This window comes from Heteronotia binoei, chromosome 20 (assembly GCF_032191835.1).
Source record: "Heteronotia binoei isolate CCM8104 ecotype False Entrance Well chromosome 20, APGP_CSIRO_Hbin_v1, whole genome shotgun sequence".
Taxonomy (NCBI): domain Eukaryota; kingdom Metazoa; phylum Chordata; class Lepidosauria; order Squamata; family Gekkonidae; genus Heteronotia; species Heteronotia binoei.
In genome coordinates, this window is record NC_083242.1 from 23,874,428 (window position 1) to 23,897,506 (window position 23,079).

At 43.9% G+C, this 23,079-nt stretch overlaps 1 protein-coding gene across 1 annotated transcript; it reads left to right on the plus strand.

The window, feature by feature from the left end:
• The first annotated feature begins 501 nt into the window (after positions 1 to 501).
• Positions 502 to 18,500, plus strand: LOC132588610 (putative short-chain dehydrogenase/reductase family 42E member 2). The gene is made up of 11 exons (XM_060261041.1): positions 502 to 711; positions 2,238 to 2,333; positions 3,284 to 3,341; positions 4,010 to 4,128; positions 4,718 to 4,793; positions 6,170 to 6,252; positions 7,054 to 7,191; positions 8,701 to 8,766; positions 9,486 to 9,549; positions 17,511 to 17,584; positions 17,795 to 18,500. The coding sequence occupies exons 1-11, from the start codon at positions 502 to 504 to the stop codon at positions 18,053 to 18,055; spliced, it is 1,245 nt and encodes a 414-aa protein (XP_060117024.1). The 3' UTR covers positions 18,056 to 18,500.
• Positions 18,501 to 23,079: the final 4,579 nt, after the last annotated feature.

A 23,079-nucleotide genomic window follows, 5' to 3' on the forward strand; every position in this document is an offset into this window, starting at 1 on the left:
TCTGTTGTGGGGGAGGAAGGGAAAGGAGATTGTAGGCTGCTCTGAGACTCTGTCCTTGAAAGGGCAGCTGCTGTGAGAGCCCTTTCCAGACCCACTCACCTCACAAGGTGTCTGTTGTGGGGGAGGAAGGGAAAGGAGATTGTAGGCCATTCTGAGACTCTCCTTGAAAGGGCAGCTGCTGTGAGAGCCCTCTCCAGCCCCACCCACCTCACAGGGTGTCTGTTGTGAGGGAGGAAGGTAAAGGAGATTGTAGGCCGCTCTGAGACTCTGTCCTTGAAAGGGCAGCTGCTGTGAGAGCCCTCTCCAGCCCCACCCACCTCGCAGGGTGTCTGTTGTGGGGGAGGAAGGTAAAGGAGATTGTGAGCTGCTCTGAGACTTTTCGGAGTGGAGGGCAGGATATAAATCCAATATTTTCTTCTTCTTTGTACAGGTTGTGAGACGCGCTGACCCTCGCAGGAGTTTTGCGATCTGGTAGAGCCCTGAGCCCTGCTGGCACGTGCGATGGAGAAAAAGTCCAAGCGGGCTGAGCAGAAGCCTGCTGCCAGTAAACCCACCCTGAAGAAAGTCAGTGTGAAGTCTGTGATAACGGGAGGGGCTGGCCACTTTGGATTCACCCTCGGCCGTGCATTAGCCAAGGCGGGGACGAATGTCATTATCTATGATATCAAAAAGCCCCTATGGCCAATCCCTCAAGGTGTCGTGCTTGTGAAGGTATTTCAATTTTTCATACCTGATTCCCATCTTGGCTTGATCCAGAATGAGACATGCTGCTGACTTCTTTGGACATTTGTTTCCTGTTTTTTCATCTCTGTGGGAGGCCGACGATGTTGTTCTCCCCTCCTCTGTTGTACCCCTGCATGAGAGGGCCTGCTGGGAGGAAGGATAGACCTGTGCAAGGTCACCCAGCAAGAGCGGGGCTGCAAACTTGGGTCTCCCAGGTCCCGGTCTGATGTGCTGAGCAGTGTGTCCCTCTAAACTGAGTTAGTGTGAGCTAGCTCACAGCTTTTTTAGCCTCTGGCTCACACATTTTTGTCCTAGCTCAGGAAAAATGGCCTCAGAGCAAACTAATTTATGCAGTAGCTCACAACTTGAATTTTTGCTTACAAGACCCCCACAGCTTAGAGGGAGTATCGGTGCTAAGCACTAGGCCAAGCTGCCTTTCACGTCATTAAATTGGGTCCCTTTCAAGCTGTTCACAGACAATTGGAGTAAGGTTTTATTAGTCACAGAAGGGAGGAAATAATGTAGCCAGGGACAAGGCAGGAGAATTAACCTCAGTTTAAGGGAAGATTGCTTTAGCCTTAATTAGGTCTCTTGTGCCTTTAAGGAAAATGTGACAGTCAATTGCAGCTTCAGTGGGGCAAACATTGCTGTCATTCAGATGCAGCAACAAAAGTAGGGTTTGTTCATGTGCCTCTTGGCCAGAGGGGCGGTGAGGGGAGGGCAGCCCTTGGCCTGTGCAGTCTTTCCCCCCCAGACCTTTGACCCCTGCATATTGATGGTGATATTGGATTTATATCCCGCCCTATACTCTGAATCTCAGAGTCTCAGTCACAATCTCCTTTACCTTCCCACCCCCTCCACACACAACAGACACCCTGTGAGGTGGGTGGGGCTGAGAGAGCTCACACAGAAGGCTGCCCTTTCAGGGACAACTCCTACAAGAGCTATGGCTAACCCAAGGCCATGCTAGCAGGTGCAAGTGGAGGAGTGGGGAATCAAACCCCGTTCTCCCAGACTTAACCATTACACCAAACTGGCTCTCCACTTTTTAGGAGATGTGATCTATCTCCACTTCCACTTTTATGGCACATCAAGCCCATTCCAAAGACCTAAGGGCACATGTGGTTTCTTAAGGGGTGGCGGGGTTACAATTTCCGCTAATTCCCCCTTCTCTTCCACTACACTCCTTCAAACCCTACGCTAACCAGATTTTGAACAGAGGGCTGAAGCAGGAAAGGGAAATGGACAGAAATCACAATTAGGAAAGCAAACTCCAGAAAAATAAAAGCAGGGATGCTGAAGTCAGAAACTATCCATTAAATTGATTTCCTTGACAGCCGGTTGTCATGGCTCAAAAATTGTGAATGACGCTTAGCCACATCCCTTGGGCAGGCTGCTTAGCCACGCCCGACACAGACGTTTTTTAGTCCCACCCACTGTGCACAGGAGCATCCTTCCCACGGCTTCCTGGCATCTCCTTTGGAGGCATGAAGAATTAACCTCTTTTGTTCCAGGCGGATATCAGACATTACAATAAATTCTACAAGGCTTGTGAAGGGGCTGACTGTGTCATCCACGCAGCTGCCTATGGAATAACAGGGACTGAGCAAGTGAGTATCCACCCCCCCTTTTCTAGCCTTGGGGTTTTAGCAAGGCCTGGCTATGTGATGGGGGAATAGTGCAGCCTGATCTTCATATCCTGGAAGCTAAGCAGAGCTGGTATGTGGATGGGAGACCACCGAGGAACATGCTGCAGAGGAAAGGAGTGGCCCTTCTGAGGCTTGCCATAAATGAGTTGTGATGTGAAGGCACATCCATGCATATACATGTGACAGAGATACTCTGCGTACGATTGCTGTCTGCTGTCGCCTTGTCAATCAACAGCGCCATCCAAAGTACCGCAGTGCCCTTTTAAGTCTAACTGAGGGGAGAGGGGCTTTCAAGGGTGCAAAACATGACTTTGGATTGCTCTCTAAGAACTTTTCTCCTTTCCCCCCCCCACAAAAAAATTTGTATTTATTTATAGTCAACACATTTATACAAGAAATATCAAAGACATACTAAGGAAACAATGAGATACAATCTAAACATCCAATACATGAGCACTCGCTACACTCACAGACACACACACACACAAAAAAATAAAATCAATAATTAATTATTAAGGAGGGGACAGTCAAGATAGGATAATTTTCTTATAGATTTCTTCACTGGTTAAGTGAAGAAGAAAGGATGATGTCAACATCTATCTTATCCAAAATTGGGTACCACTTTGCATAAAAGTTCTGAGCTGCCTTTACCGGATCTAAAATGCCAATATCAGCAGTGATTTTGTTTCCATTGTGATGAAATCCCAGATTTTAAGGATTCAACTGTCGATAGACAAATTAAGTGAGGATTTCCAGTTCTGAGCTATTATAGTTTTGGCGGCTTAACTTTTCTTCTTTTTGGCATGCTGGCTTCCTCAGAAGAGACTCCTAAAAAGAAACAGAATCTGCAGATACTTTGAAATGCTGTTCCAGCCGCTGACCCGACATTTGACCTCTCTTTCCTCTTCTAGTTACACAGGAGACAAATTCAGTCCGTCAACATCAGAGGCACTGGAATAGTCATTGAAGGTACGTGTGCAGCATCTGGGCTTTGCTTCTCAGCCAGGGCAGGCCCTGCCGCTAGGCAAACTAGGCAATTGTCTCTAGGGCATCAGCCTTTGGGGGGCACTGAATTGGGCGCCCCCATGTGACTCAGTGATGTTATCAGTGTGTGGGGGGGACACCAGAAATTAGCCTTGCCTAGGGTGCAAAACAGTCTAGGGCTGGCCCCAGCGCAGCATCCTGGCCCTCCTGACTCTGAAGCTGTGCCTTTCAGCACAAGGCATGACTAGTGTGGAAGAGGTTCCCATACAACAAAGAGGTGCAGTTTTGCGCAGATGGAGACCCTTTGACCTGGGCAGGGTCAGCTTAGAACTTGGTTTTCCCTCTGGAAGGAAGGATGCTGCTTACAGAATAGAACGTTTGCAGGAGGCATTAGAAAAGCCATGAGAAGGCCTTTATAATAAAGAAACGGCATACTCTGATAGGATAGAAGGAAGAGGCATTCCAGCTTTGCTAGGAGCAGAGTTGCCAGCCATCTGCCAGCAGGAGACAAATTCCATCCATCTGCCGGCAACCCTGGGGGGCTTTGGGGGCTGGGCATGACGATGCCCTCCATGTAGGGTCCCTGATAACAGATTTCTTTCCACATGGTTGATTTCCATCCAACGTGAAGTGTCTTCCGTGTCCCTCCGCAGTCTGCAAGCGACGCAACGTCCCCCGGCTGATCTACACCAGCACGGTCAATGTGGTGTTTTCAGGGCAAACGATCTTAGATGGGGATGAGGACAGCGTGCCGTATTTTCCTCTGGACGAGGTTTGTGAGCCTTCCGGTCTGGCTGCAATGGCTTGCTAGGGGAGGATGTGTGCAAAAAACAGTAGGGGGGGGTTATAAATAGGGATAATCCAAAGCACATTTTGGACAATGTTACAAAGTTTGATAACGTTGTGTTATAACTGGAAATGGAAACCAAAATTTTTATGTATAATATTTTATACGGTGCCCAAGCTGAATTGTATACCTTGGTTTCTCTAATGCCACTTGTTACTTATTTTTTTCCTCTCTTTTTTTTGGATGGGCTTCTGACCGTATTAAACTTGACTTGAGTCCAGTGGGACCTTGAAGACCAATGAAGTTTAATTCTAGGTATATGCTTCTGTGTGCATGCCCACAGCTGCTGCTTCAAACCAATATGGCTGCCCATGTGAATCTTTGGACAATGTTGCTTAGGGCTGTTTGAGTGGGCTGTGCTTTGGTAGCTGGTGCGTGGGTTCAGCCTTATCTGTTTGGCGATTTTACACTGGCTTGTCGTGTCTTAGTACCTGTCTTGGAACTCTGGTAGTCCTCCCCCCTCCCCCCATTTATTAATCTTATCACAGCATTCTGCTTTGTGCTTTCCTTGCAGCACGTTAATGAATATTCCAGGACCAAATCAATTGCTGAGCAAATGGTCTTAGCAGCAAATGGATCGCTCCTGGCAGGTACTGCTCCATCTGCACACGGCTTCTTGCGTCGATGTAATGAGTTGGTAGCCTGGGTCCCAATCCGTGGGAGTGCTGCTGTACTGAGGAGTGTGTTTGCTGCCAAATATCTCCTTCTGACCTAGATAGTGTGAGCTGTAAGCAATAAAGTCTCTGGTTCAGATCTCTGTCTGTACTAGGGTCACCAACCTGGGGTTGGGCAATTCCTGGAGGTTTGCGGGTTGCAGGGCAGGGTTTCGGGAGGGAAGAGATCTCAGCAAGGATGTAATTCTATAAAGACTGTTCTCCAGGAAAACTGATTTCTGCCATCTGGAGGATGTGCGATTCCAGATCTCCAGGCCTCATCTGGAAGTTGGCAAACCGTAGCCTGCACCATGAGTTCACCAAGTGGCCTTAGACAAGGCTGTTCATCAACAGATGAAGCAGCCTTTATACAGCTCTGATGGCTGGTCCATCCAGCTCACTATTGCCACCCACGCTTGGCCCCAGTTCTCCAGGGTCTTGGACAGAGAAAGGTCTTTCCCAGCATCCTGCTCTCTGGTAACCGAAGGTTCAGACACCGGGCCTGGGATTCTCTGGATGCAAAGCCAGCTGCTCTAATACTGAAACGCGTCAGCCTTCCTTCACTCTGACCCTCCCCGTTTGCAATCTGAGAAAGTAATATTTGGTAACTAATATATGTCACACAGACCAATTTCACACACAGCTTACCCCGCGGTCACGTTCCTGTTCTCTGCACAGCGTCCGTCAGATTTCCTACTATCTGTGCCGGAGTTACAGGAAGTGCCACAGCTTTTGCATAGCAAACATAAACTGGGTTTTAGCGGTTTATGTTTGCTGTGCGAAAGCCGCAACACTTCCTGTAACTCCGACGCTGTGCAGAGAAGAGGAACGTGACCGCGGGGTAAGCTGTGTGCGAAGTCGGTAACAATGTGTGTGTTTGAAATGCATCAACTGTAGCTGAAAGCAGTGGTGAGTCTCTGCTCAGAAGAATTCTAGAGTCTGGTTGCTCGAGGAATAACTTCACGTCGCTGCCCTTCACTGAGTCTCCATTCCTTCCAACAGTATCACGGATTTTGCAAGGATATCTAGATATTCTGCGGGGTTCACAGACTCCAGCAGCAAATGAATGCAGCCACTGTTATCTCTTTTCCAAAGTTATGTTTATATTTTGAAGCCACAAACAGAAGACCTTGCCTGCGTGTTCGGGGAGAGGCTGATTTGCACTGGTTTCCACGTCATGCCCCAATCCCCCCCCCTTGCTGCCTCCCCCGTTTGACCCCCCCCTTGTCCCCCACCACATGCTACCCCTCATCCCATTCCTGAAAATTCCCAGAAGGGGCCAGATGCTGATTCCATCCTGTCTTGATTCTTAGGTGGAGGCAAGCTGTATACCTGTGCCCTGCGTTCCCCTGGCATCTACGGGCCGGAAGAGCAAAGACACATGCCCCGACTGGCAGTATGCATTGGATTTGCTCAAACGCTGGGCTGGAAAAGGGAACTGGCTATTTTAGCATCACACCAGCTGCGGCAGTGGCATCTGGGTGCCAGTGATCATAGATGATTGGATGAGACAGGGGATTCCCCAGAACTGCAGTGTGGGGGGGGGGATTAGGGGCTGTGGCAAGAAGAAAAGGAGAAAGTCATCCTACTTAGGCAAAGAATCTTTCCTTCCATGTTGCTCCCTCCTCTGGGCATGGAGCAGTTGTCACTGGGGCAGTAGCGGGGAGGTGGCTGTGAATTTCCAGCATTGTGCAGGGGGTTGGACTAGATTGCTCTTGGGGTCTTTTCCAGCTCTATGTTTCTATGACCCAGTGTGTGTGTTCTGCGTAATTAGCAAATGGATTGCATAATATGCCGCTAAGCAGTTTGGATTTGGAGTGCAGGAATCTCATCAAGGGGGAAATGTGTGACATTTAACCTCACACTAGCAATTCCTTTTTCATTATTATTCTTACAGATTATGTTAAGATGCTGCAAAATGTAAAGCTGTAAGGTTCAAAGTTTTTTAAATGAGGGGGGAAATTATAAATATCCATCTGCAAATCGTGTATAGGGTTCCAAAACGGTATGCAGGGTTCCCAAGTAATAACTAATATGGTTTTAGACTTTCTGTCTTTCAGACACAAGCATTTGGGCATTATCACAATCTGTTGTCATTTTTTGAAGTTGTTAACAAGTTGGCAATTGTTGGATGTTTCCGACTAGGAACAATAATGCTTTGTCTGAATGTTGTGTGTTGTTTCCTGTATTCTGACAGCTGAGTATTGAAAGGGGTTTGTTTAGCTTCCGAATCGGGAGTTCTGAAGCCCTGATGAACTGGGTCCACGTCAAGAACCTCGTGCAGGCCCATGTTCTTGCTGCAGATGCTCTGACTCCTGAGAAGCGCTATATAGCGGTGGGTCAAATTGTTCAGCTTGCTTCCCCTTCCTTTGGGAAGAAGCTGTGCATGCATTTATGTCACCTGTTTTGTATTCCTTAAAAACATTTTGTTTTTATTTATTTTTTTAAAAAGCCAATGCAGGTATCTGGCAGAGAACCACAGCAGTAATAGCGGGAGGGGAGTGATTCTATTAGGCAGTAAAATTGGATTCAGTGCAAAGAACCCTGAGTGAAGGGGAAGGAGCCAGGCCTTATTAACAAGAACTTGTGTACGTGGGAATCACCGCAAACATTCCCCATTAGCGAAAGCCCACAGTAATTATACTACAAGGAAAGATTCTCCTGGAGGAAATGGCAGATTTGGAGGGCAGCAGGAGGTCTCCAGCGTGGGTGTCCCAGTCTTGGCCAATACCTTCCCAGGCACCCCCTGAATTTTCTCAGAAAGGGGGTGGAGCCAGGTGGGGCTGCCCAATGTAGCTTCTGAGAGGCCATTGGAGAGATGGAAATGCTTTGACAGCTGCGGCCACCAGTGTTGGTTTTATTCCCTCTCAGGCAATTTTAAAACTACCCCTCTTCTCCCTTGCAGTTAGACTTTCTCTGAGTGTGTTGATGGCTCCACCTCCCACAGCAGCGGCCATTTTGTGGCTGCGCCCACCAGTAGACCTGGAAAACGGGGTTTGATGTTCAGCTCCTCCACATGTCACCAGCTTGGTGCCCTTGGGTCAGTCACAGTTCTCCCAGAGCTGTTCTCTCAACCTCACCCACCTCACAGGGTGTCTGTTGTGGAGAGTGAAAGGGAAGGGGACTGTAAACTTCTCTGAGACTCCAAGTGAAGGGTGGGGTATAAACAGCCCCATAGCTAAGAATCACAGGCAGAGGGGCGGGCATGGGGTCGAGAGCAAGAAGCTGGAGAGGCTGGGGGCCACCCCTCTCCCTTCCCCCTCCAGTGTGATTTAAATTGCATGTGAGCCCCAATTCCCCTTCTACCTTTCCCGGAGCTCAGCCGGCAGTGATCAACTTCCAATTCCGAAGTTCAAAAGAAGGCTGATTTGTATCTCTGTGCTTCCTCCTCATTTGCCTGCTTTCCTGTGCCCTTCCCCAACTAGGAGCAGCAGGGAATGTGTGCGGCTTGTACACGCTGGCTGGGGAGTCATGTCCTGGCCGCCCTCCTCCCTCCCTCCCCACCTCGGAAGGACTCTCGCTGCCCTTGCAGCCTGTGCAATCTAAGGGCCTCTCCCACCCACCCAAGAACTCACCACCATTCGGGGTGAGGGGTCCCAAGGGGGAGGTGGGAGCCAAGGCCTGTAAAATCCACAAGGAGGCTGGGTCCTCCGGACCCTATAGGGCACTATGGGCCTGAGTATAAATCCAGTTGTCTCCTCCTCCTTTCCTGCTCAGGTTCCTCTCCTCCCCAGATTCCACCCACCCTTCTCTCTGTCCCCAAATCTCCAGGGATTCCCCAAACCTAGTTTATAATGCTTCTCTCTCTCTTTCTCTCCTGGTCTCCTCCTTGTGATCTTTAAAGGCTGGCCAGGCGTATTTTATCAATGATGGTGAGAAAGTTAACCTCTATGAATGGTTATCTCCGCTGGTAAGTACGAGAACTTCCTATGTTGCTGTTTTACCAGTACACAAAAGCTTTTCTCTTCGGAAATTTTAGAAGGCAGCAGGTGCCCTTTGGGGACCCCCACCCCACTGCTGAAAGGAGCACTGGGGAAGGGGGTGGCTCCCAGGCTTAGAGGAAAAAGACGCCATATTGGGCCACCGTATCTGAGGGTCTGTGGCAGAGCATAGAATGATCGTCACACACGGGTCGATATTGCAGTCTTTGTGGACAGAAACGAGAGTTTAATGAAGTGTGACATTCTGAGTGTTGTCAAAGCCTGGTTTGTTTTCAGGGCCAGCCCTAGACTGTCTGGCACCCCAGGCAAGGCTTACTTCTGGAGCCCCCCCCCCACTGATAACATCACCGAGTCACATGGGGGTGCCCAGTTTGGCGTACCCAGAAGGCTAGCACCCTAGGCAATTGCCTAGTTTGCCTAGTGACAGAGCTGGCCCTGTTTGTTTTTTGAAACACTCCCCCCCACCCCCCCCGCACCAGAAATGAGTGTTTTGTACCAGACCAGATCCCTCCTCCCCCACTCCATCCAAAATGTAAAATCATTAGCAAGGCAGTCGTGTGCTTTTTGAAAAAGAACACCAATTATCCATGTTTTATCAGTAAATGTTTCCCAAGAATGCTGTTTTGGCAAGAAGCCCAACTTTATATCGAAGCCTAAATCTTGTTCAGTATTTGAATTTTTCTTCCAGTTTGAGAAATTAGGGGCTCGGAAGCCATGGATACGCGTTCCTGTTTTCTTAGTTCACCTGTCAGGTAAAGCACTTGCAGCTGCCAACTTGATGCTTCCCTCTTTTTTATGACATTGTCCTCCCTATAGCCTGCATGAACATTTGCAATGATAACTGTAATAGATAATTTCAGGTGGGCAGCCATGCTGGTCTGAAGCAATTAAACAGAGTTTGTGTCCAGGGGGCACCTTGAAGACTAACAAAGTTTAGTTCTGGGTATACGCTTTTGTGTGCAGGTACATGAAAGCTTATACCCAGTGTGGAGAAACGGCATTTTAGTCTGTGGTTATCTGGGAGTTGGCAGGAAGAGACCATCAAACTGGAGTCAGACTTCGGCCTAGTCTCTTGGTTAAAACAATTTTATTGGGGGGGGGGACGTCGCTAAGTAATGGCAGACGCGTCTTAGTGAAGCTCCTCTATCTTCCCGACTAAATCTGGGTCCTATAGCCAAGTCGCAGGCTCTGAACTCGGTCCCAGATGGGAAAATCTCTAAAAGCTAAAGTGAAGGCTAAAGATACTCCAAAAACAAAAGCAAAAGCAGCTACAGAAGCTTCACCGTCAGTAAGAAGTTTTTTTCCCCCCAACTCTTCCCCAGTGCAGGAAAATCACTCCCTTTTGACAGACCTTAATATGGTGCCCGGCCAGAATTCACCCAGAAACGACCAACCTAATATTGATGAAGCCCCACTATGTAGAAAAGACCTCCTACAGCTGAAGGAAGATATTCATATTTATTTTAAAGAAACTGGAGAGTCTTCTAGCGCCAGTTAATAAGAGGGTGGAGGAAATGGCGAATGACTTAGAAATAACCACTAAAATGGCGGAGCGCAGCGCAGAAGCCTCTCTGGCTTAACAGTCAAAAGTAAAACAGCTGAAAGTTAAAGAGTCCTTGCTTAATACTAGGGTAATAACTTTGGAAAATCGTTGGAGGGCTCTTAACCTAAAATTTAGAGGGATTAAAGAAGGAGCGGAAGAAAATATGGACACTGCAACGTTCATATCCAAATGGCTAGCTAGGGCGTTTGCTCAAGAAAATGGCGCGGCCCCTGCTATTTCTAAAGCCATGCGTTTGGGACAGCGTCGGCGCGAAATGGAAAACCAAGGGATATATTAGTTCAATTTATATACCCTACGACAAGAGCTAAGATACTTCAGGAGGCCAGAAGAAAAGGTGCATTGAGTTTTGATGGACAAAAAGTGCTGGTGCTGCTAGATCTGCCGGCTGAGGCGTTGGAAAAAAAGGAAAAAACTGAAATTCTTCGCCACTAAGCTGTATAACGAAAACATAAGATTTCGATGGAGCCCAGTTTCTGACATTTTGGTCTACAAAGGAGGCACGTTATTCAAAGCATCGGACGTTGAGACAGGAAAATTGCTTCTAGATAATCTTAACATAAAACTCAAAAAGGGAAGAAGACTTGCGCGCCTTTTTACCGGTGTTAGAGGACCAGCAAACCCCTGCAGCAATTTGAACTAATGACATACAGGAATGCAAGAATATGGCAACAGCCTTCTGACTGGTTTAAATGAGTTTAACATAGATAGAGTTACAGAAGCTCTTCTATGCCTTACAGTAGCTTAAGTTGTTTAAAGTCTTTTAGAGTGTTTTTAATCTTATTACTATTATTATTATGACTTAGAGCTGGTGAAAATATTGTAATTAAGAGCTATAGTTAATGAAATTTTGTTCCTGTATTTTTATAATCTTAAAATAGGTCTTGATTGATATATGAGGTAAAATTAATTCAATATTTAATGGTTATAAAATTAATGAATTTGAATACTCTTGGTATTTAGGAATTTACTATAGGTTAATGAAATTTCATTTACAACTTTTGAAGAATATTTCACAAGGTAACTAAAGATGAAAGAAAATTTGTACAAACAAACAGTGCACATCTGTTGGGTTGAACTGTATAACATTAATTCTATTAATATGGCTATAGCCTTCTGATTAATTTAAATGACTTTAATATAGACTGAGTTACAGAAGTTTTTTTTTTAATACCTTAATGCAATTTAAGCCTTTTAAAGTTTTTTTTAAAAAGGTCTTTTAGAGTGATTTTAATCTACTTAATACTATTGTTATGAATTAGAGCTGGTGAAAATACTGTAATTAAGAGGTATAGTTAATGAAATTTTGGTCTTTTATTATATAACTTTAAAATAGTTCTTGATTGACATTTGATGGCAAATTAATTCGGAATTTAATGGTTATAAAGTTAATGAATTTGAATACTGTAGATGTTTAAGAATTTACTATACGTTGATGAAATCTCATTTATAATGTTTGAATAATAGTTCACAAGTAGGGTTGCCAAGTCCAATTCAAGAAATATCTGGGGACTTTGGGGGTGGAGCCAGGAGACGTTAGGGGTAGAGCCAAGATCAAGGCTGTGACAAGCATCACTGAACTCCAAAGGGAGTTCTGGCCCTCACATTTAAAGGGACGGCACACCTTTTCAATGCCTTCCTTCCATAGGAAATAATGAAGGATAGGGGCACCTTCTTTAGGGGCTCATAGAATTGGACCCCCTGGTCCAATCTTTCTGAAACTTGGGGGGTATTTTGGGGAGAGGCACTAGATGCTATACTGAAAGTTTGGTGCCTCTACCCCAAACATCAGCCCTCCCAGAGCTCCAGATACCCGCAGATCAATTCTCCATGATTTTCTATGGGAATAAATCTCCATAGGGAATAATAGAATTTCCAGAAAACATTTCCCTCCCCTCCCCCCTGCTTTCTGATGACCCTGAAGCGGGGGGAGGGCCTCCAAACCGGGGGATCCCCTGCCCCCACCTGGGGATTGGCAACCCTATTCACAAGGGAACTAAGGCTGAATGAAAACCTGCGCAAACAAACAGTGCACATGTGTTGAGTTGAATATTTAACAGTGAAAATTAGTTGAGCACTCAGGAACGTTTTTGGTTCATGAGTCTGAAGCATGTTTGTCTAAGGAACTTATTTTGTGACTGAGGAAATTTCATTTCCACTTTAAAAAAAATGTTTTAATGTTTCTTATGCTATATACTAACGTCCTAGTTCTAATTTGTTAGTGAGTTTGTTATATGATAGTATGTATGATTTTTTAGATTGGTCAATGAAATCCAGGTCTGTATGTTAAACAAAATAGTGCCACAAGAATATAGTCATTTTACCTACCAATTTTTGGGTATAGCCTAACTATACTTATGTGACAGGACTAAATAAGTTGAAAAAACTTTGAAACTAAAACTTAGAACTTATTCATATATTCATAAACTTATTCATAAACTAGCCTGCTTAAAAACTTCAGAGAGGGAAGGGGAGAATGGTTTATTTCGTGTTTTATCGTTACTTGAAGGGTGCTTAGCTTCCCTGGTTTAATAGGAAGGGGGTTTTTTAGCTAGGGAGAGAGTTTTGTGACTCCCTATAAGTGATAAAATAAACTACGCCCCCCATGGTTAGTTAGTAAGTGAGCAACCTGTTCTTTTCAGACAAGAAAGCACTGTAATAGCTTTCTTTCTCTTTCCTTTGTAAAGGGAAGAGTTTCTGAAAAGCTTCCCTATTTAGGGGAATCACGTTCAGAGTTTTTTTTTCTTTTTTTGTTAAGTTGTGTTGAGTTTTAATACCGTTGAAAACTCCTAACTAACTTAAAAGATGGCACATATGTATAAACTTCTTAGCTGGAACTGTAGAGGCCTTAACAACATTGTAAAATGCAAACGGCTCCTTAACACTATGCAGAGAGATAGGGCAAATATAATATGTCTTCAGGAGACACATCTAAAAAATGCTAATGGAAAACTGTTATCTTCAAATTGGTTTACTCAAAGTTATTTGGCTGCAGGGACGTCAAAATCCAGGGGTGTAGCCATTTTGTTTTCAAAATCAGTACCTTTTCATTGCCAAAAAATAAAATCTGATCCTAGGGGTCATTATATTTTTGTTAGGAGAGTTGGATGGCTAGCCACTAACAATAGCATCTTTATTGTATTGATTTACAAATGTAAATCAGAAAAACTTTATTAAGACAGCTCTTAATCTCTTTGCAGAATTTCAGGTTGGGGAAACCATAATTGGTGCAGATCTGAATTATATAATGGACCCCAAACTGGACAGAACACACAAATCAGGAAAAAAAGTAGCAAAATCTACAGATTTATTAAACATAATACATTCATTTAATTTGGTAGACATTTAGCGTTCTTTAAACCCTGAAGTAAAACAGTACACATTACTCTAGTGTACATCAAATTCATACAAGAATAGATTATCTCCTAGTAAGTAAAAGGATAGCTAATCAGATAAAAAAAGCAGATATAGGACCACGCATAATCTCAGACCATTCATGGGTTACAGGGACACTTTCTACTCAAAATGATGACAACCAGGGATATCACTGGAAATTAAACAAATTATTGCTACAAGATGAATTGATATGTAAAAAAGTAACAGCAGCAATACAGGAATACTTTAAATTCAATTCGACTAAAGATGTATCGCAAGAAACGTTATGGGACGCATTCAAAGCGGTCATAAGAGGGCAGTTAATAGCAATTGCATCCACCTATAAAAAAGAGAGGCAATCATTATTAGTAGAAATCACTAGTAAAATTAAACACTTGGAACTTCAATACGCTAAAAAAAGGTGGGAAAAAACTATTAAGGACATTAGAACAGGAATGTAAAAAACTAGACTTATTAGAAACTTCCCAAGTACAAAAAAATGTAATGATACTTAATCAAAAATATTTTACTAAAGCGCCAAAATCTATAAGGTTACTTAAACAAAGGACCATACAAAGAAAGGTATCACACCTTATTCATAACATGCGTAACCATCAAGGACACCTGGTCACTAAATCTAAAGAGATAATTCAGACATTTCATAACTTTTATCAACAGCTTTATAAATCAGAGAATCTGGACCGAAATAAAATTAAAGAATATCTCAACTCTATAAAATATAATATCAAAATATCTCCTGGACACTTTTCATTTCTGGAACAAGATATAACACAATTTGAACTATCTGAAACTTTAAAACACATTAAAAACAATAAATCCCTAGGTAGGGATGGTATTCTCATTGAGTTTTATAAGAAATTTGAATCTGTGTTAGTAATCCCCTTAGTACAAACATGTAATTCGGTTATGGTCAAAGGAATTATGCCTACTACGTGGTCAGAGGCCAGAATTACAGTAATACCCAAACCTGGGAAGGACAAACAATACCCTGCATCTTACAGACCGATATCAGTTTTAAATAATGATTTTAAAATTTTCTCAGCTATAATGGCCAACAGACTGAATAAAATCATTGCAAATTACATACATAGTGATCAGTCAGGATTTATTCCTACAAGAACTCTTACTGACAATATTCGTAAAAACTTTGGATTTAATTTTTCTGGAAAAGCAAAAAAAAGTGGAGTCAATTCTTTTGGCCATTGACGCAGAGAAAGAGTTTGATAAGGTGGAGGTTCCTTATTTACTTATTCTACTACAGCATATGGGCTTTGGTCCAAAATTCTTAACCTCCATCGAATCTTTATATGCCAAGCCAAAAGCACAAATTTATATAAATATAGGTCGAATGATTTTAATTTACACAGGGGTACAAGGCAAGGATGTCCCTTATCACCCATCTTATTTGCACTTTCAATAGAACCATTGGCCTCTGCTATACGAAATGATAATTTAATAAGTGGCTTTCAAGTAGAAAAGGAGGAATATAAATTAAGTCTTTTTGCAGACGATGCTGCAGATGATGTGATGTTTATTAATGAAAATCCACTACAAGTGACGCCCCTGCTGTTAAATAAAATTAAAGAGTATGGAGAGTTGGTGGGCTTCCATATAAACAAAGAAAAATCGAAAATCCTATGTAAGAATTTGTCATTAAGCAAACAGAAAGAGTTATTTATTTATTTATTTATTTATTCCGGGATTTATATCCCGCCCTTCCCACGAGTGGCTCAGGGCGGCTTACAACAAACAATAAAACAATAAAATCGGAATAAGATAGTTACATTTAAATCAAACATTTAAAAACCTAAAAACCTTAAAAACCTTAAAACTAGTATTAACTATACGGTAATCACAGATATCTAGAGAGCTACATTAGTCCAGTCAGGCGTAAGCTAACCGGAAGAGGGTCGTCTTACAGGCCCTGCGGAACTGAATAAGATCCCGCAGGGCCCTCACCTCTTCCGGTAGCTGGTTATAAAGCATTACTGGATGTGAAGTTACCTCAAAAGTAAAATACTTAGGTGTGGAGATTACAATGAGAAATATTGATTTATATAAGAACAACTATGAAAAGCTTTGGCGTAAAATTGAGGAAGACATGTTAAAGTGGAACAAACCGAATTTGTCCATGCTGGGGAGAATATCTGCAATTAAAATGAATGTTCTACCAAGAATTTTTTTTCCCCCCAAACCATTCCAATAGTGAAAGACAAGAAACAATTTAATCTCTGGCAGAAAAAGATTTCAGAATTTGTATGGGCGGGTAAAAAACCTAGAATCAAAATGAAAATTCTGACAGATGCGAAAGAAAGGGGTAGCTTCCAACTGCCTGACTTAAAGTTATACCATGATGCAGTTTGTTTGGTATGGATCAAGGACTGGATAACTTTGCTTAATAAAAAATTATTCGCATTAGAAGGCCATGGAAATATTTTTGGTTGGCATGCCTACATGTATTATGGAAAGGAGACGATGGATGGATTTTTCTCACATCATTATATGAGGAACTTGCTGAACACTTGGAAAAAATATAACAAATATGGTGACGAGAGAAAACCACTTTGGATTGTGCCAACAGAAGTTATAAAGTTGTCTTCAGATCCACAGGAAGAAAAGTGGTTATCATATAAACAACTGCTAAAAATTCAGGGAGGCAAGGTTGAATTGAAACCGGTGGAAGACTTGCAGGACAAATTTAATTGGTTTCAACTGCAACAAATTAAATGCTTAGTAGAGAATGACATCAGAAATACAGGTATAAGGTATGAGCAAACAGAAATGGAAAAAAATGCTGTTGGGCGAAGATGAAAAATTGATTTCAAGGATTTATAAGTTGCTATTGAAATGGTCTACAGAAGACCAAGTGGTGAAATCTCATATGATAAAATGGGCAATAAATATTAACAAATGGAGACGTGGGAACACCTATGGAAGAACTCTATGAAAATATCGATGTGCTATAATATAAAAGAGAACTGTTTGAAAATGTTGTATAGGTGGTATATGACTCCTAAGAAACTAGCAAAAATGAATAATCAAGCTTCAGATAGGTGTTGGAAGTGTAAAAAACATGAAGGTTCTTTCTACCACATGTGGTGGACTTGCGAAAAGGCGAAACAATTTTGGCAAATGGTTCAACAAGAGATTTCGAAAATCTTGGGCTACAGTATCAAGAGAGCACCAGATGTCTTTCTGGTGGGATTACAAATGGAAAGCTTTCCAAAGCGAGATAGGACATTGTTATGGTATCTGCTTTCAGCTGCGAGGACATTGTATGCGCAAATGTGGAAGCAAAACAAAATACCAGAGAAATGGGACTGGGTCTTAAAAGTACTAAACTGGAGTGAAATGGACAAACTTACGAGAATCTTAAAAGAATGTAATTAGAGAACTTCAAAGATGAATGGGAGAAATTTCAAAATTACGTTGAAAAACAATGGAAAGTGAAGAGACAGTGGTTTTTGATAATACTAATTGAATTTTTAAAGGGAAGATGTAGTTGAAAACATTGATATTTGATTTAATATGTAAATTAGCTAGAATAAAAGTCCTTTCTTCCCTCAGGAACTAATTTCCTGCTAGCGAATACCTGAGTTAGAAGCCTAGAGCCCTTTGGGTACTAAGGACTCTTTAAGTACAAATTTCCTTATGGCTTCAGGTTAAGAGTTGTTGTAGTGGGAATGCAGTCATGTATTGCGACTTTCTGTGCCCTCTTTTGTGACAATTTGCTTCTTTGTTTTCTTCTCCCTGCAGTGATATTGATGGATTATGTGCATATGGTACTAAGCCCCTTTGTAGAACTCACCCCTCTCATGACCCTTTACGAGGTAAGGTGTCCTGGCAATTGGGGAAGAAAACGTCGGTCTGGTTCATACATGGAAGAGAATAAGCTGGTAGAAGGCTGGGGTGCTAGAAGGGACTTGAATGGCTTCAGGATTGTGGGGGATGAATTCCCACCCTCAACCATTCCTGTTCTTCTTTCCTTATGCTCTTGAAGGCCTGTAAAAGCCCCTCCCTGGTTTCCTTTCTCTTTCCAGGTGCACCATATTTCTTGCACACACACATTCAAAATCGATAAAGCTCGCAAGCAACTGGGCTACACCCCCAAGAAGTATACCTTTGCCGATTGCGTGGAACACTTCATGGAGACCAGGCCCCACACAAGGAATTTCTTTGTCCTCAAACTGTGCCTTTGCATGCTTCTCTTTGTCAGCCTGCTTGTTCTGAGTGTTAAATACCAAGAGATTGTGAACTTCTTGAGAGAACGCTGGGCACAATGCCGGGAGCTTGTGGAATAAACTGAGCGTTGTCAGTCCAATGGGGAAAAGAGCACTGTTCCTGGATTGTGTGATCTGGTTCATACGTAGAAGAGAATAAGCTTTGGACGCAGTTCTTTTGTATAACAGGGCAACCTGGTTATTCTCACTGGGTTCCAGATAAACACGTATTAAGCAAAACGCTACTCAAGAAGCAAGCTATAAGCAAAACGCATTCACAAAGCAAGTTGATAAAGTTGTTTTCTACAAAACTGTGGTTTATCCAGAGATGCAAATCTGCAACCTTTGACTGTTGACTTGAGTTTATAAGAGAACGTACACTTTTGTATTGTATTTAAATGCTTAGTGCCTTCATTGTATGTGAAACCTTTTGACGCATCTTTCTAGCATGTTTGTAGGTATCATGTTTGATCTTTGACCTCGGGTCTATATCTTACACAGTAACCTGAACTGTTTTGGCATTGTAGAAGTTTGTTTTTGGTGGTCTTTCATTTAGTGTTATTTTCTGTATTCTGAGACAGACACTGGATTTCTTATTGCTTATTTAACAGTGCAAAAGATGTCAGAAGGAACCCGACAGCCATAGCGAAAACAGTTCTTCCAGCCTACAAAACCTCTTTTGGACAGTTTGCTTCCCAACAAAAAGACACATGAGGTGAAAATAAAATTCCACCCAGAGAAGCGTACACATCTGAATTCTAACCAGTGGAGTTCCTCAGAAGAAAGGGCCAGACTATTTGTGAATTAGAGGTGGTGAATGGAACCTGGGGGGAGGCTATAATTTAGCCCTTAATTTAGCAGCAGTATATGTATCAAGCCTGGAGAAACGGGGGACTCTCCCCACCATCCAAGGTCATAGCTAGCGAGGGTGATACCCCCTTCCAAAATCTCAATGCCCCCAGAATTCGCATCACCCCAAAGGGGCAAGGCTCCCTCTCAAATTCTCAACACCCCCAGATTCTGAGAGCCCACCATCCCATTTTTCTGCCATGCCAGTGGAAGCCTGGTCTCTCCACCTCTTCTCCTTGGACCAGCAGTGGCCACCGTGCAGCCTCAGCAGAGGAGCTCCTTGATTGCGGTACCTTGAAAATCCAGGCCGCCCTTTAGAAACCCAGGTGTGTGTATGGGGGTAGGGGTGGTATTTGCTCTGGGGGTAGAGAGGCCCAGCAGCAGAGTGCTCCCTGTCGGTTGTATTGTGCTTCTCCAGCCAGACCTTGGTAATCCCCAGGTCGATGGAAAGCAGCGCTCTCCAAATGACTGAGTTGGGCTGAGGCTGACCAAGAGTCATGGATGCGGTTGCAGCTTGGCGACTCAAACTTGTCTTCTTCCACCCAGAAAACTGCCAACTGGCAAGGCAGCTTGCCCTCTTCCGGCAAGCTCCCTGAGCGGCGGAGAATTGCCGTTTGGCCACAATCTGCGAGTCACCTGCGAGTCACCTTCTCAGCCAGATGAGAGAAGGGACAGTAACCTGCCCACCCCTCTCCATGGGAACACCCCAGGATCAAGGGACTGGGAAGAGGCTGGGAGCACAGGCAAGAGCCCAAGGGGAGTGCAAAACATGCCAGTTGCTGTGGGCCAGGTGTGATGTGGCTGGGTGGGTCAGCTGGATGGGGGCCAGCTCCTGATTTCCCAAGGGAAAAGGCAGAACTCTTCCATTAAACCAAGCTGGGTCGTGCTGGTCTCTTGGTGCTCCACAGCAGCAGTCGTTGGCCCTCTTTGGCATTGTGATGCTCTGCAGGGAGTTCTGCCGCTCTCTCGGAAGCCAGAAGTGATATCAGCATGTGGGGCAGTGCCCTCCTACAGAACAATCTCTAGCTATGGGGCTGCCACCATCTCTGGAATTAGAAATGTCCCATCAGGGACTGCTTTATGTCTAGGTAGAGACATGTCTAGCCCAGTCTCAGCAGATCTTGGAAGCTAAGCAGCTTCGGCCCTGGCTAGTATTTCGATGGAAGTCCAAGGGTCACTATGCAGAGGCCAACAATGGCAGGCCACCTCTGTTTGTATCTTGCCTTGAAAACCTTACAGGGTCATCCTAAATCAACAGTGGCCTGGTGGCACTTTTCATCTCCACCCTATGAGTTGCAGTCTTTTTTTCTTTTCTTTTCTTGGTATCTGTGTGTGTGTCCTGGAAGTCAAGGCAACCTCTGGTGTCTGACCCCTACTGGGGGTCTGGAGGATATTTAGAGAGATGGCTGAATAAAGCCTGCCCCTGCCTCCCAACTGCTGGTATTCCTTGGTGGTCTTCCATCCACATGCTTGCCAGAGTTGGCGCTGTTCAGCTTCCAAGATCTGATGAGACCAGTCTTCTTTGTCCTCCTGCTGTTTCAAGTGATGGGGTGGGAAGTGGGCATTACTAATGGGGCAAATGGCATGGAGGAGGGAACTAATTTATTTAAAATAGTTGTTAGCTGCCTTTCTTCCCGTGGAGCTCAAGGTGGCTTACAATATTAATAAGGAATATTAAAAACACAAAACCAAAATTGAATATAGTAATTAGGACTGCTTTAATTAAATGCAGTCCTAAACAAAATGGGGAAACAAAAGCCAAAATAAGCTCGTGGCAAAAATTACGAGGCAAGGCTTAATTTTACTAACAATTGGGTTCATGAAATATAATTGTGTACACTTTCCAAAATGCTATAAACTGTCAAACTGACTGAATGATAAACAGCTCAATAATTACAATTGCATTGACTCGAGAAAAAGAAGCCCTTGTGTTCAGGGCATGGATCCAAGTGTATTTATGTAATGTCATTACAGTGGAGATCTACTTTCTAAAAACTCCCGTGGATGCATAGATGTATCAGGGGTGTCAAACGTGCTGCCTGAAGGACAAATCAGGCCCCTGGAGACTACAGAGTAAAGCCTTTCTTACATTGGCTGACCCGCACATGAAACAACTTATGTACAAAAGTTTGCAATGTCCAGCCACTTCATATTTCCCCCAGAATCTTAGGCTCAAAGCATTGACCATGAGATTTCTGTAATGAATGTCAATAAACTTGCAACTTACAGCCATACCTGAACAACAGCATACTCAAGATTGCTACAGTACGGATATTGTCTCCAGATTTTGTTGCAATAATTCAGAGCAAGATATGTCAGTTATTAGAGACTGTTGAGTGCCAATCTTTTAAGCATCTTTTAAGTTTTTTTAAAAAATCTTTGTGTTTGTCTGCGTCCTTTAAAAAAATTATATCTCTGCTCCCTGGCATTACATTTTATGCCCCACATGGCCCAGCCTGACAAGGTCTCATTTATGTCAGATCCGGCCCTCACAACAAATGAGCTTGACACCCCTGTCTTGGATGGTATTGATCTGTGGGGATTCCACAGTCTTTGCACTTTAATCTGCAAGTCGCTGATGTAGATGTGGACACTTTTCTGGCTTCTCCGGCTTGTGCCCAAATCTACATCAGTGACATCATTTATACCTTACCTTTTCCCCCATTGTGGACCCATCATTCTCTTCTCCACCAGTTTATCCTCACAACTCTGGTGTGGGATACGTCTGGCTGACTGCGACTGACCCAAGGCTACCCAGTTGGCATGGGTGGAGATTTGAACTTGGGACTCCTGTATCTTAGTCCAACACTCTAACCACAACACCACACTGGGTCTGCTATACTGTGAGGGGGGGGGTGTTGCAATTGCAAGAGGAGAGGGCCTTTTTTTGCTTCTCTGTCCCCAGAAGCATCTTGAAATGCGACCCCTTCCTATGGGTCCATTTGAAGATTGCTCCAAACTGCAGACTCAAAAGTGTTCTCGTTTTGCCCTTCTGCACCTGAACCACTGGCTTCATCCCACCCCCCCTTATGTTTGTTTGTACCTGTTGAGCAGCCTGAAAAACTGCAGAAGCTGGAAGCTTGCCCATTGACCATTAAGTGTTTGTTAGTCCCCAAAGGAAAGTTTGCCTTACTCCTGTGTTACTAAGAAGACGGGTTGATCCGGGCGTCTGTTTCTCAGGTTTGTTGAGGCTTTCTTCCATCACAGTTTTGGGTAACGGTTTGACAGTTCTGTTAAGACCAACCCTGTGGAAATACAAGTGAAGGAAAAGAAAGTTCTGTTGGCTTCAGCAGGGGACCCACTCAGGGCAGCTGCCAAAACCTCTCCTGTCGAAATCGGTGGGGTTTTATAGTGCAAAACTCATCTACTACTATATTTTAATGTATTTTTTCCTAATGGCAAACTAGAATGATGTATATATTTATGTTACATGTTCAAAGGTAAATTAGTTGGACAGGAAAAACTTCTGGGAAAGAAATGCCGCCTTTTTGACCCGGGTTTCTAAGCAATAGAATAATTAATAGGCGTGCTCACATTCTGACACGTTACTGTTTTACGGTTTCCCACGCTAATTCAACCCAGGTAAAAAGGTTTTCTGAATTTGTCAATGTTACTATTCTGCCATTGGGTTTTTAACTCTGTACCCCTTGCCATTCCAAACCCCACCAGCTATATGCGGCTCTGCTTACTGTGCCCCATTCCTCTGTCTGAAGAAGTGTGCATGCGCACGAAAGCTTACGTGCTGAATAAAACCAAGTGGGTCTTAAAGGTGCAATCGAGTCCTATGATGTTCGGATCAATAAGCCCTGGATCCAGTTCCGCCTTTTGGAATCTCACCATGTGAGTCACGAACGTAAGTGCTTGTCCTGTGAATGAAATGAAAACCCACGAGGTTGAAATGCACCGGACGTGGGAGGAGTCATTGCACCGTGCATCCCCCCCCCCCCCTCCAGGACTATGGAGGCGGACTGGGCTTGGCGCTGCGTGTGCAATCCTATGCATTCAGGAGCAAGGCCCGCTGCCCTCTCAAGGGGCTGCTGCGATTTATCCACAGCCGATGCTACTCCCCCCACCCCAGCCTGGCCCAGTTTTCTTGGAAGGGGGTGGGGCAATGGCTGGACGCACCAAGACACTCCATCGTGTCCAGTAGATAAAAAGAGATTTCAGCAGCGTCACTCTTCGCATGTCCAAAGCGAGAAAAAGCGATGGGGAGGAGAATTAAAAAATTTAAGAGTGGGAAGAAGAAAATACATTTT